The sequence below is a fragment of the Salmo salar genome, chromosome ssa22 (assembly GCF_905237065.1).
Source record: "Salmo salar chromosome ssa22, Ssal_v3.1, whole genome shotgun sequence".
NCBI classification, from domain to species: domain Eukaryota; kingdom Metazoa; phylum Chordata; class Actinopteri; order Salmoniformes; family Salmonidae; genus Salmo; species Salmo salar.
In genome coordinates, this window is record NC_059463.1 from 57,915,365 (window position 1) to 57,929,389 (window position 14,025).

General features: G+C 47.5%; 1 protein-coding gene across 6 annotated transcripts in view; it reads right to left on the reverse strand.

Annotated features, from left to right (window-relative positions):
* Positions 1 to 339: 339 nt before the first annotated feature.
* The window catches only part of ip6k1 (inositol hexakisphosphate kinase 1), a 75,384-nt gene continuing 61,698 nt past the window's right edge, over positions 340 to 14,025 (reverse strand). For 2 of the 6 annotated variants that reach the window (XM_014168330.2, XM_014168331.2), the window contains exons 4-6: positions 12,788 to 12,969; positions 7,325 to 7,500; positions 340 to 5,295 (exon numbers count right to left, since the gene is read on the reverse strand). In XM_014168330.2, coding sequence (XP_014023805.2) covers positions 4,657 to 5,295; positions 7,325 to 7,500; positions 12,788 to 12,969 — 997 coding nt within the window. In that variant the 3' untranslated portion in view covers positions 340 to 4,656. The remainder of the gene's footprint in view (positions 5,296 to 7,324; positions 7,501 to 12,787; positions 12,970 to 14,025) is intronic. The other 4 variants (XR_006761411.1, XR_006761413.1, XR_006761412.1 and 1 more) reach the window with 4 other exon arrangements.

A 14,025-nucleotide genomic window follows, 5' to 3' on the forward strand; every position in this document is an offset into this window, starting at 1 on the left:
GACCGTGGCATTGGTGGGATCACTTTTGGCCACGTGATAACATTGCTCTGTACTGATGCATTGCAAATAGTTGCACAGGACAAACAGAGATGAGAACACAGGAAGACTCTTTCCCCCCCCCCCACACACACACACACACACAAAAAAATGGAAACCACTTGAGCAATGAGGCAATGACATGCTGTAAAAGATGTGCAGACTAAACAGCGTTTGTTGTTGAAATGCTACATTTAAATACGAGTTAATATATTGTTTTTCCATTAGGCGGACATGTACATTGAAGTCGCCTATTATTTGCGGTTCTCACTATGACAAACACACCCTGAAAGCACTGAAAGGTCTTGTGTTACCACTTTATTAATAGCGGCGTGCAGTAGGATACGTTGATCAGTTGATTGACAGGTGTAGGACTGTAAAACGATAAAACAAACTTCCCTCTAGCTTGGATGCTCACCAACGTTTTATAGTTATGTAGTCTATAGTTTATCATAGTTATTGGCTTGGTGGATGGCCCGGGCCTTAACTCTGCCACAACAGAACCATCCTACCGGTAGATCTAGCTAACGTCGTTATCACAACAGAACTAGCCTACCGGTAGGTCTAGCTAACATTATTATCACAACAGAACTAGTCTACCGGTAGGTCAAGCTAACGTCGTTATCACAACAGAACTAGCCGTACCGGTAGGTCAAGCTAACGTCGTTATCACAACAGAACTAGCCTACCGGTAGATCTAGCTAACATTAGCAAACTCAAATTCAATAATATAACATTACACTTGTTTACTTGACTTTTATTCTCTTTGACTCAAATAAATTACTCTGGCAAGTTTGCCACTGGCGCACAGCAGTAGGGAAGTAAAGTGGAAGTCGAATCAATCACTTCCGTCGTTTGGCTGTGCCCGTGGCAACGTTCGAAAATGAGTTGGATACCTTTAAATTAAACAGTCGGTGGCTCTATTAGAACGGAATAAGCAAGATACTAACTGTAAAAAGCAACATAATAAAACTGTGACCTGTTGATAAATTAGATGACCACGTTGAGACACAAGAGCTGTGCTGTATTTCAATTGAAGCCTGAAGGCTGGGGCCTAGTCCCTATGTAGTGCACTACCTTTGACCAGGGATACCCATAGGGCTCTGGTCTTAAAGTAGTGCACTACATTAGGGTATAAGGGTGCCAATTTCAGAGGTACCCTGGGTTTTATTTATTTTTCAACCTCTTATCAAGGAGGGAAAATAATTGATTAACCCTTGCTTTCTTTACAGTAACGCTTTCAGGACAAACATCAGCCTGTAAGCAAAGCTGCTCATCTATTAAACCCCTGATAGGACTACAGCTGTATGGAGACTAGGGACTACAGCTGTATGGAGACTAGCTGTATGGAGACTAGCTGTATGGAAACTAGGGACTACAGCTGTATGGAGACTAGGGACTACAGCTGTATGGAGACTAGGGACTCCAGCTGTATGGAGACTAGGGACTACAGCTGTATGGAGACTAGCTGTATGGAGACTAGCTGTATGGAAACTAGGGACTACAGCTGTATGGAGACTAGGGACTACAGCTGTATGGAGACTAGGGACTACAGCTGTATGGAGACTAGGAACTACAGCTGTATGGAGACTAGGACTACAGCTGTATGGAGACTAGGGACTACAGCTGTATGGAGACTAGGGACTACAGCTGTATGGAGACTAGGGACTACAGCTGTATGGAGACTAGGGACTACAGCTGTATGGAGACTAGGGACTACAGCTGTATGGAGACTAGGGACTACAGCTGTATGGAGACTAGGGACTACAGCTGTATAGAGACTAGGACTACAGCTGTATGGAGACTAGGACTACAGCTGTATGGAGACTAGGGACTACAGCTGTATGGAGACTAGGGACTACAGCTGTATGGAGACTAGGGACTACAGCTGTATGGAGACTAGGGACTACAGCTGTATGGAGACTAGGGACTACAGCTGTATGGAGACTAGGGACTACAGCTGTATGGAGACTAGGGACTACAGCTGTATGGAGACTAGGACTACAGCTGTATAGAGACTAGGACTACAGCTGTATAGAGACTAGGACTACAGCTGTATAGAGACTTCCCTTCCCCAAGACCCCCCCACTGTCCTTTTACACATATTGACGTATACACAATTCAGTCTCTGTACCAGTCCCACAGCAGAGACAGTCTCTGTACCAGTCCCACAGCAGACACAGGGGCTATGTCCCAAATGGTACCCATCCACTTTATAGTGCACTACTTTTGACCAGAGCACTATGGGTTTCCCTGTGGGCCCAGGTCAAAAGTAGTGCACTATAAAGGGAATAGGATGCCATTTGGGCCTGAGAAAGGACCTGGACTTGCCCTGAGCAGTGGCTTCACTACCTTCAAAAACCAAACCTATCCTGTGCCTTTTCTTCAATGCAATACTTCAGTTGGCCACTCAGTGGCGACAAAACCCACAAGGCAGACATTGCCCTTTTTATGTTTCTCTCAGAGGAATGGCAGCCATTTCTGTCCAGGAGGGTTGATAGGATACACACACGGCTGTAGATGCTCCCAGTCAGAAAGGAGTGACATTTACAGTCCAAGGTCACGGCCTTTCACCTTTACTGTCAGACAGTAGCATAGACATACCCCGGCCTTCCATCCATTCCATCACTGCTCCATCAGGTCCGCCTTACTGCAGATCGCTGCTCCATCAGGTCCTCCTTATTACATATCGCTGCTCCATCAGGTCCTCCTTACTACAGATCGCTGCTCCATCAGGTCCTCCTTACTACAGATCGCTGCTCCATCAGGTCCTCCTTATTACAGATCGCTGCTCCATCAGGTCCTCCTTATTACAGATCGCTGCTCCATCAGGTCCTCCTTATTACAGATCGCTGCTCCATCAGGTCCTCCTTACTACAGATCGCTGCTCCATCAGGTCCTCCTTACTACAGATCGCTGCTCCATCAGGTCCTCCTTACTACAGATCACTGCTCCATCAGGTCCTCCTTACTACAGATCACTGCTCCATCAGGTCCTCCTTACTACAGATCACTGCTCCATCAGGTCCTCCTTACTACAGATCACTGCTCCATCAGGTCCTCCTTACTACAGATCACTGCTCCATCAGGTCCTCCTTACTACAGATCACTGCTCCATCAGGTCCTCCTTACTACAGATCACTGCTCCATCAGGTCCTCCTTACTACAGATCACTGCTCCATCAGGTCCTCCTTACTACAGATCACTGCTCCATCAGGTCCTCCTTACTACAGATCACTGCTCCATCAGGTCCTCCTTACTACAGATCACTGCTCCATCAGGTCCTTACTACAGATCACTGCTCCATCAGGTCCTCCTTACTACAGATCACTGCTCCATCAGGTCCTCCTTACTACAGATCACTGCTCCATCAGGTCCTCCTTACTACAGATCACTGCTCCATCAGGTCCTCCTTACTACAGATCACTGCTCCATCAGGTCCTCCTTACTACAGATCACTGCTCCATCAGGTCCTCCTTATTACAGATCACTGCTCCATCAGGTCCTCCTTACTACAGATCACTGCTCCATCAGGTCCTCCTTACTACAGATCACTGCTCCATCAGGTCCTCCTTACTACAGATCACTGCTCCATCAGGTCCTCCTTATTACAGATCACTGCTCCATCAGGTCCTTCTTATTACAGATAATGTGCTTTTCTTGCTCCAAAACAGAATCATTGAGGACAGGGTAGTGGGTAGTAGCACTGAGGGAGAGGAGGAAATCTGAAGATGTGTCAGTTAGTCTTCTCCTGAACCACCATCATCATCTGTACATCCCAAACGGCACCCTATTCCCTACATAGTACACTACTTTTGACCAGATCCTTATAGGAGTAAGGTTTCCCTTTTTTGGATGCACCCTGGGATTTATTTTAAAAAATTATAATAATTCAAGAGAAAGACGCGTTAGCACCCTATGGGCCCTGTTCAAAAGTAGTGTACTACATAATGAATAGGGGCTACCATCCATTTGAGACACGGCCAATTCGTCAGTCCCAGGTTCGGCTACTACAGGTTCTCCTCTCGGAGGCCCTCTAGGATCTTGATGAGGCTCTCCAATCCAAACACGTAGCCCCGATCCGGCCCGTCGTGCACCGTCTGGTCGTCGCGGAAACCTTTGAAGGTGCTGTGGGCAAAGTCTATCATGCGGACGTCCACACTGATGCTCGGGCTAGAGGGGGGTGGTAGTGGGGGAGCGTGGGGGTCTGAGGGCTGGAGAGGCTCCTGGTGGAGCTGCTGTGGCTGTAGAGGGGCTGTGACAGGGGTGGGGGGGAAATCTGGTGGAGGTGGTAGGGCCTGGGGCAGCTGGAGAGGGGCTTCTGTCAGTCCATGGGCCCCTTGGAGGACTACGCCTTGGAGCCTCACTCCTAACCCTGGTCCTTGGAGCCCCACTCCTAACCCTGGTCCTTGGAGCCCCACTCCTAACCCTGTTCCTTGGACACCTTGGAGCCCCACTCCTAACCCTGTTCCTTGGACACCTTGGAGCCCCACTCCTAACCCTGGTCCTTGGACACCTTGGAGCCCCACTCCTAACCCTGGTCCTTGGAGCCCCACTCCTAACCCTGGTCCTTGGAGCCCCACTCCTAACCCTGGTCCTTGGACACCTTGGAGCCTCACTCCTAACCCTGGTCCTTACCTTGGAGCCCCACTCCTAACCCTGTTCCTTGGAGCCCCACTCCTAACCCTGTTCCTTGGAGCCCCACACCTAACCCTGTTCCTTGGAGCCCCACTCCTAACCCTGGTCCTTGGAGCCCCACTCCTAACCCTGGTCCTTGGACACCTTGGAGGACTCCGCCTTGGAGCCCCACTCCTAACCCTGTTCCTTGGAGCCCCACTCCTAACCCTGGTCCTTGGCTCCCTGGGTTGACTGTCACCTCCTTCTCCGAGGGCAGCTCAGCTGCTGGTTGCGGTGCTGGTGTTTTTTGGTTTTCCAAGGGCTCTGCCGGGGCCTGTGGTGGTGATGCTGCTTTCTGCTGCCAGGTCTCCTGTGGTGCTTTCTGCCAGACGTAGGCCAGCTCAGGCTCCTTCCCCTCATAGATGATGAGCAGGGAGGATGAGTAGAAGCGGTAGGTGGTCTGTCTCTCCAGAATGGCCTTCAGGCTGCGTAGTTTGCACAGCATGGGCTCAAACAGGTCCTTCCTGAGCGACGCCCCGTTGTGCAGGTATTGGTGGAGGGCGTGGCGGAAGCCCTCGATGGACAGGCTGCGGCCGTAGTACTTGTTCCTGCACAGATAGTGGCCCGTATCCATCTGGTACACCTGGACCATAGAGAGAACAGAGGTTACACCTGGACCATAGAAGAGAGAACAGAGGTTACACCTGGACCATAGAGAGAACAGAGGTTACACCTGGACCATAGAGAGAACAGAGGTTACACCTGGACCATAGAGAGAACAGAGGTTACACCTGGACCATAGAGAGAAGAGAGGTTACACCTGGACCATAGAGAGAACAGAGGTTACACCTGGACCATAGAGAGAACAGAGGTTACACCTGGACCATAGAACAGAGAGAACAGAGGTTACACCTGGACCACAGAGAGAACAGAGGTTACACCTGGACCACAGAGAGAACAGAGGTTACACCTGGACCATAGAGAGAACAGAGGTTACACCTGGACCATAGAACAGAGAGAACAGAGGTTACACCTGGACCATAGGACAGAGAGAACAGAGGTTACACCTGGACCATAGAACAGAGAGAACAGAGGTTACACCTGGACCATAGAACAGAGAGAACAGAGATTACACCTGGACCATAGAGAGAACAGAGGTTACACCTGGACCATAGAGAGAACAGAGGTTACACCTGGACCACAGAGAGAACAGAGGTTACACCTGGACCATAGAGAGAACAGAGGTTACACCTGGACCATAGAGAGAACAGAGGTTACACCTGGACCACAGAGAGAACAGAGGTTACACCTGGACCACAGAGAGAACAGAGGTTACACCTGGACCATAGAGAGAACAGAGGTTACACCTGGACCATAGAGAGAACAGAGGTTACACCTGGACCATAGAGAGAACAGAGGTTACACCTGGACCATAGAGAGAACAGAGGTTACACCTGGACCATAGAACAGAGAGATTAGAGGTTACACCTGGACCATAGAAAGATTAGAGGTTACACCTGGACCATAGAGAGATTAGAGGTTACACCTGGTACTACACAACACACAGAGGCTCCTTCCCAAATTACACCCTATTCCCTACATAATGCTCTGGCCAATAGTAGTAGTGCACAATGTAGGGACTAGGATGCCATTGGGATGCAGCCAGAGAGTGCAGAGGTTAGACCTGTAGCATTAAAACAGTCATTGTGATTTACGTTAGAGAGAGAACCAAACCCATACGTAAGGGAGGAGGCCATGTGAACCTGGACGTTGGGATCAATGCTGGGGCTATTGTCCCTGCTCGTGTACCAGCGCATCATACATTGTAAACAAGACAACCACGCCGTCCGTCCCCCTCCTGTAATTCACGGTGTACCTCTCAACGTGTGTGTTGGGATCGAGGTCAGAAGGTGAATTTCAGAATAAAAGTATCTAGTAATTGTCCCAGTCGTCTCTTATTTGTAACTTGATAGGATATTCAGAACCTCTTCGGTTCTGCTCAGTTTACCGCTGTGGGATCTCTCTGTGTCAGCACAGGTGTGTTAGTATGTCTTCATATTGATCCGACTGAGTAAGGGATCTATGACGCAGTAGCTACTGTGTAAGCAATCTACCTACCTCATCCCCATATTGTTTTTATTTACTTACCAGTATCACTACTTACACACCATCATCTGCTCATCTATCACTCCAGTGTTAATCTGCTAAATTGTAATTACTTCGCTACTATTGGACTATTTATTGCCTCATCTCCTCACGCCATTTGCACACACTGTATATAGACTTTATTTTTTTTTTCTATTGTGTTATTGCCTATGTTTTGTTTATGTGTAACTCTGTGTTGTTGTCTGTGTCGAACTGCGTTGCTTTATTCTTGGCCAGGTCGCAGTTGTAAACGAGAACTTGTTCTCAAATGTTCTACCTGGTTAAATAAAAGGTGAAATAAAATAATACAAGTAAATAAACTGATACCCAAAGAGAACATAGAAGGTGGAAGGAAGCAGTGTATTGGGCATGTATTCTAAGTGGTAGCGTATGCTGGTATGTTTTCTGTTGTCTTGGCTAGATCGCCCGTTGCAAAAAGAGAGCGTTAAAAACTTTCAGGTGAAATAAAGTTTGAAGAAGAAAAAAATATAAAAATAAAAACCACCATAGAAAAACTTTGGGCTCACCTGCATCCCACAGACACGTACCCCCAGGGTGGCGGAGGTGCTCTGCTCACACTTCTGCATCTGTCTGGCTGCTTTCTCCTCCGAGGCATCGTCCCCGTGCTGCCGCGTGCCCATCTTCAGGTCCAGGATGCACGGGTAGCTGAAGTGGTGAACCACGTTCTCCAGGAGCAGAAACTCTGGGAGGGGTGAGAGGTCAAGGAGACAACACTCTATTCGAAGGTTAATTATCTAAACGTTAAAAAAAAAGTAACTCAAGGAAGTCCCTCTCTCTCTCGTCGGGGACTCACACCCTGCCTGTGACTGCAAATCAGTGGCAACCTCAGTCCGATAGGTCAATACATCTTTACTCTTCAAGGTTAAGAGCTTGGATTCTTGAGTGGGAGACCAGGATTCAGATCCCACCAGTTACACAGGGGAAGTGTCAGATTAAAAATGAAGTCAAAGTCTCACTTAATTTGATTCAATAGTACTCTTGTAATAGTTTAGTTGGTTTAACACAGCATTTCATAGTTTAGTTGGTATAACAGAGCATAGCCCATCATGGATTCATCTTCCTGTGTTCATAGCTTACTGTATAAAGAGCCTGTAGATGAGTAACTAAAGTATTTTCTGAGATATTACACACACACACAGACACACACACACACACACTAGCTAATAGAGTTAAAAGGACATGGAGGGGGTGGAGTTGAGTCCAAATAACAGAGCAATAACAAACACTATTCCCTGGCTGGATTCCCCCTTGTTAAATCTGTCATATTTAGGTGTACTGAATAGAGCCAAATATAACAAACGTCGGTGGCCTATAGAGTAGAAAGACATTTGGGAGGAGATCAAGTTGAGACGAGGCAACCTGGGGCGGCAGGTAGCCTAGTGGTTAGAGTGTTGGACTAGTAACCGAAAGGTTGCTGGATCGAATCCCCGAGCCGACAAGGTAAAAATCTGTCATTCTGCCCCTGAACAAGGCAATTAACCCACTGTTCCCCGGTAGGCCGTCATTGAAAATAAGGATTTGTTCTTAACTGACTTGCCTGGTTAAATATAATTTAAAAAATGAAGCGCCAAACACCCAGCTGGCATCCCAGAGAGTTAAGCTGTAGATGAGTTTAATACTGTAGACTCATACCACCCACATACCACCCAGCTGCCTGTCTTTACCTAGATCACAGCCTTACAGCCAACAGTCTTCCACTCCACTACATCACAGCCAACAGTCTTCCACTCCACTACATCACAGCCAACAGTCTTCCACTCCACTACAGCCAACAGTCTTCCACTCCACTACATCACAGCCAACAGTCTTCCACTCCACTACATCACAGCCAACAGTCTTCCACTCCACTACATCACAGCCAACAGTCTTCCACTCCACTACACACAGCCAACAGTCTTCCACTCCACTAATCACAGCCAACAGTCTTCCACTCCACTACATCACAGCCAACAGTCTTCCACTCCACTACATCACAGCCAACAGTCTTCCACTCCACTACATCACAGCCAACAGTCTTCCACTCCACTACATCACAGCCAACAGTCTTCCACTACACTACATCACAGCCAACAGTCTTCCACTCCACTACATCACAGCCAACAGTCTTCCACTACACTACATCACAGCCAACAGTCTTCCACTACACTCCACCACAGCCAACAGTCTTCCACTCCACTACATCACAGCCAACAGTCTTCCACTCCACTACATCACAGCCAACAGTCTTCCACTCCACTACACTACAGCCAACAGTCTTCCACTACACTCCACTACAGCCAACAGTCTTCCACTACACTCCACTACAGCCAACAGTCTTCCACTCCACTACAGCCAACAGTCTTCCACTACACTCCACTACAGCCAACAGTCTTCCACTACACTACAGCCAACAGTCTTCCACTACACTACAGCCAACAGTCTTCCACTACACTACAGCCAACAGTCTTCCACTACACTACAGCCAACAGTCTTCCACTCCATCACAGCCAACAGTCTTCCACTCCACTACAGCCAACAGTCTTCCACTACACTACAGCCAACAGTCTTCCACTCCACTACAGCCAACAGTCTTCCACTCCACTACAGCCAACAGTCTTCCACTCCACTACAGCCAACAGTCTTCCACTCCACTACAGCCAACAGTCTTCCACTCCACCACAGCCAACAGTCTTCCACTCCACCACAGCCAACAGTCTTCCACTCCACTACAGCCAACAGTCTTCCACTCCACTACAGCCAACAGTCTTCCACCACACTACAGCCAACAGTCTTCCACCCCACTACAGCCAACAGTCTTCCACTCCACTACAGCCAACAGTCTTCCACTCCACTACAGCCAACAGTCTTCCACTCCACTACAGCCAACAGTCTTCCACTCCACTACAGCCAACAGTCTTCCACTCCACTACAGCCAACAGTCTTCCACTCCACTACAGCCAACAGTCTTCCACTCCACTACAGCCAACAGTCTTCCACTCCACTACAGCCAACAGTCTTCCACTCCACTACAGCCAACAGTCTTCCACTCCACTACAGCCAACAGTCTTCCACTCCACTACAGCCAACAGTCTTCCACTCCACTACAGCCAACAGTCTTCCACTCCACTACAGCCAACAGTCTTCCACTCCACTACAGCCAACAGTCTTCCACTCCACTACAGCCAACAGTCTTCCACTCCACTACAGCCAACAGTCTTCCACTCCACTACAGCCAACAGTCTTCCACTCCACTACAGCCAACAGTCTTCCACTCCACTACAGCCAACAGTCTTCCACTCCACTACAGCCAACAGTCTTCCACTCCACTACAGCCAACAGTCTTCCACTCCACTACAGCCAACAGTCTTCCACTCCACTACAGCCAACAGTCTTCCACTCCACTACAGCCAACAGTCTTCCACTCCACTACAGCCAACAGTCTTCCACTCCACTACAGCCAACAGTCTTCCACTCCACTACAGCCAACAGTCTTCCACTCCACTACAGCCAACAGTCTTCCACTCCACTACAGCCAACAGTCTTCCACTCCACTACAGCCAACAGTCTTCCACTACACTACAGCCAACAGTCTTCCACTCCACTACAGCCAACAGTCTTCCACTACACTACAGCCAACAGTCTTCCACTCCACTACAGCCAACAGTCTTCCACTCCACTACAGCCAACAGTCTTCCACTCCACTACAGCCAACAGTCTTCCACTACACTACAGCCAACAGTCTTCCACTACACTACAGCCAACAGTCTTCCACTCCACTACAGCCAACAGTCTTCCACTACATCACAGCCAACAGTCTTCCACTCCACTACAGCCAACAGTCTTCCACTCCACTACAGCCAACAGTCTTCCACTCCACTACAGCCAACAGTCTTCCACTACATCACAGCCAACAGTCTTCCACTCCACTACAGCCAACAGTCTTCCACTCCACTACAGCCAACAGTCTTCCACTACACTACAGCCAACAGTCTTCCACTACACTACAGCCAACAGTCTTCCACTCCACTACAGCCAACAGTCTTCCACTCCACTACAGCCAACAGTCTTCCACTACACTACAGCCAACAGTCTTCCACTCCACTACAGCCAACAGTCTTCCACTCCACTACAGCCAACAGTCTTCCACTACATCACAGCCTTGTGCTACTCTGTAGTAAAGTTGTTCTGGTCTAGAATTGTTCAGCATGCTTTAAACCCCAGGCATATGTGTCATCATAGCGATCATTCTATAGGTCTAAATTAAACTTCCTTGGTGATTGGGCCAGAGGACTACATCTGGATCGACAAAACAGATGGCCTGGTAAGACATGGACATTTAACTCCACTTTCAACCACTTTTGAGAACCGAAAAAAACAAACAAAAAAAAACAATTCAAACAGTCAATCCCTTTAGGTTTCTTAACGTTTGAAGTCAAATAAAACCATTTAACATGTAGGAGTCAAGTCTCAGTTCAATTTCATTTTTAATCTCTTTTTCCTCTCTGTTTTAATTTATTTTGCACACTGAGCAAGAAGAATGTGTGAGCACAGTGGAAAGTCTAATCTACCCCCTGTCGTCTCTAGTTTCTGCTGCCGCTGTACATGTGAGAGAGACTCAGGACAGTGTTTAACATGGGGGCTCACGTCAGCTAAGAATTTCAAACAAAAGACAGTCAGGTACACAGTGAACTTGAACTAAGCGCCTAAACAATCAACCACCCACTCACTCACTCGCAGGCCATCGTAGAAACAGGACACTTCCAAAATGGCACCCTATTACCCTACATAGTGCAACTACTTTTGACCAGGAACCATAGGGCTCTGGTCAAAAGTAGTGCACTACGTAGGGAAATAGGGTGCATTTGGGACAAACACACAGAGACTAAAGTTGAGGAATTCCCCAGATTGTTAAGTACAACATGATATTATCTTGTGATAATATTTGGTTCCTGCGGTGTGGTGGTCAGTGAAAAACCTGACACTACATTGACAGTTGGGAAAGAAGGGTGCAGCTCTCGAGAAGTGCCCTTGGTGTGCTTTCCACATTTCGGGAAGCACCTCAAACTCCAGGCTTGTGTCCCAAACGGAACCCTATTGACTATAGAGAGACCAGCGTTCCATTTGGGACAAGAGGTCGGTCTGGGCCCTGCCTTTTCCCACGGCCTACTTCGACAGGTCTGTTAAGGACAGCAGTGTTGTAACCCTACTCGTGGAGTCAGATGGTGTTTGTTTAACTTGACCAGGTCATTGGTCAACTCCCCTGTTAGCACTTTCCCTCTGTTTATTCTTCCATTGCCGTCTATCCTTATCTTTTCCCCCTCACCCTGTCTGCTTAAGGTAAGTGTGAATAGATAACTAAATTAACTAATCAATGAGGGAAATGATCAGTCTCAGTTCCAGGTACCTAATCATGGAAAGTTTAACTTAACCCAGTTAGCATGTCCCCTCTGTTTATCTACCATCTAACACCGTCTATCTATCCGGTTAGGCAACAACATGGAAACAGGAGACTGATGGCTCCTCATTGATTGGTTGAGTCAGTCCCAGACACCTCAACATGAGGACCGTAGTGATCAATATGGAAAACATAACCTCATTATCAAGAGCATTGAGCAAATTGTGCATCCTGTTCCTGAATAAGTAGAAACATCTTCCTGGTACGTGATTCTGCTGAGCTTCCAAACGGCTGTCTGATTTGTCTTACTATACTAACTAAGAACTCAGCAGATATGACAAAGCATTGACAGATCAATAGACGGCTAAATAGGTTTTGATGCCGAGTGACGCAGCGGTCTAAGGCCCTGTATCTCAGTGCAAGAGGAGTCACTACAGTCCCTGGTTTGAAACCAGGCTGTATCACATCCGGGCCGTGATTGGGAGTCCCCATAGGGTGGCGCACAATTGGCCCAGTATCGTCCGGGTTCGGCCGTCATTGTAAATAAGAATTAGTTCTTAACTGACTTGCCTAGTTAAATAAATAAAAGGGATACTGTAGAGCTTCCTGTCCTTGGACTCTGATCTCATGCGACTGAGCTGCTGCCTGTGACAGCGGAGGCTCCAGGGGTTATGGCTGATCTTCTCTGAGCCCAGGCCGCTGTTATTATCCAGCATCTGGAAGGGAATATCACTGTAGATCTGGAGATCTAGACGAGGACTCTTCAGTTCCTGGAGACTGGGTGGGGGGGACAATAAAAACACACAGGACAACAGGGTTAACACAGGAGAGAGCGCTGGTTAACTACAGCGCCACATGGCAGTGTGGATCTGGAGCCGCAGGTTAACTAACAGGTTAACTACAGCACCACAACATGTCGGTGTGGATATGGAGCCGCAGGTTAACTAACAGGTTAACTAACAGGTTAACTACAGCACCACAACATGTCAGTGTGGATCTGGAGCACCAGGTTAACTAACAGGTTAACTAACAGGTTAACTACAGCACCACAACATGTCAGTGTGGATCTGGAGCACCAGGGGCCTCATGTAGAAACGATGCCTATCTACAAAAATAGACCACCCCCCCCCCCCCCAAAACATGCAAAAGTTGTCATTTATAAAAACTGAATAGATGTGAGAATGTGCTTCACTTCCTGCTAACTCTAGACCGTGTGTACGCTCGGTGTCTAGCGGTTGAAGCATTGCATTGCAAGCAGGCCGTAGATTAGTATTTGGTGCAGACGGGGGATATATGACGACATGCCTATTCATAACTACAACAACAACGACAGGTAAATATAATAACATGTAATCATTGCAAAAAATAGTTAGAAATATGAATCTATTTCCTATTTCATTTCCATGATCATTTCAGAATAAATTGATCACTTTTTCTAACTGATGGTTCATACTGGTGTAGTAGTCTACAGGCCTACAATGTCCTCGTTTCGTTGGACCCATTTTACAGTAGTAAATAGAACAACTACACTGAACAAAAATATAAACTCAACATGCAAATGTTGGACCCGTGTTTCATGAGCTGAAATAAAAGATCCCAGAAATGTTCAATACGCAGAAAAAACAAATTTCTCTCAAATGTTCAGCACGAATGTGTTTACATCCCTGTTGGTGACCATTTCTCCTTTGGCAAGATAATCCATCCACCTGACAGGTGTGGCATATCAAGAAGCTGATTAAACAGCATGATTAAACATCATTACACAGGTGCACCTTGTGCTGGGGACAATAAAAGGCCACTAAAATGTGCAGTTTTATCGCAACACAATGCCAC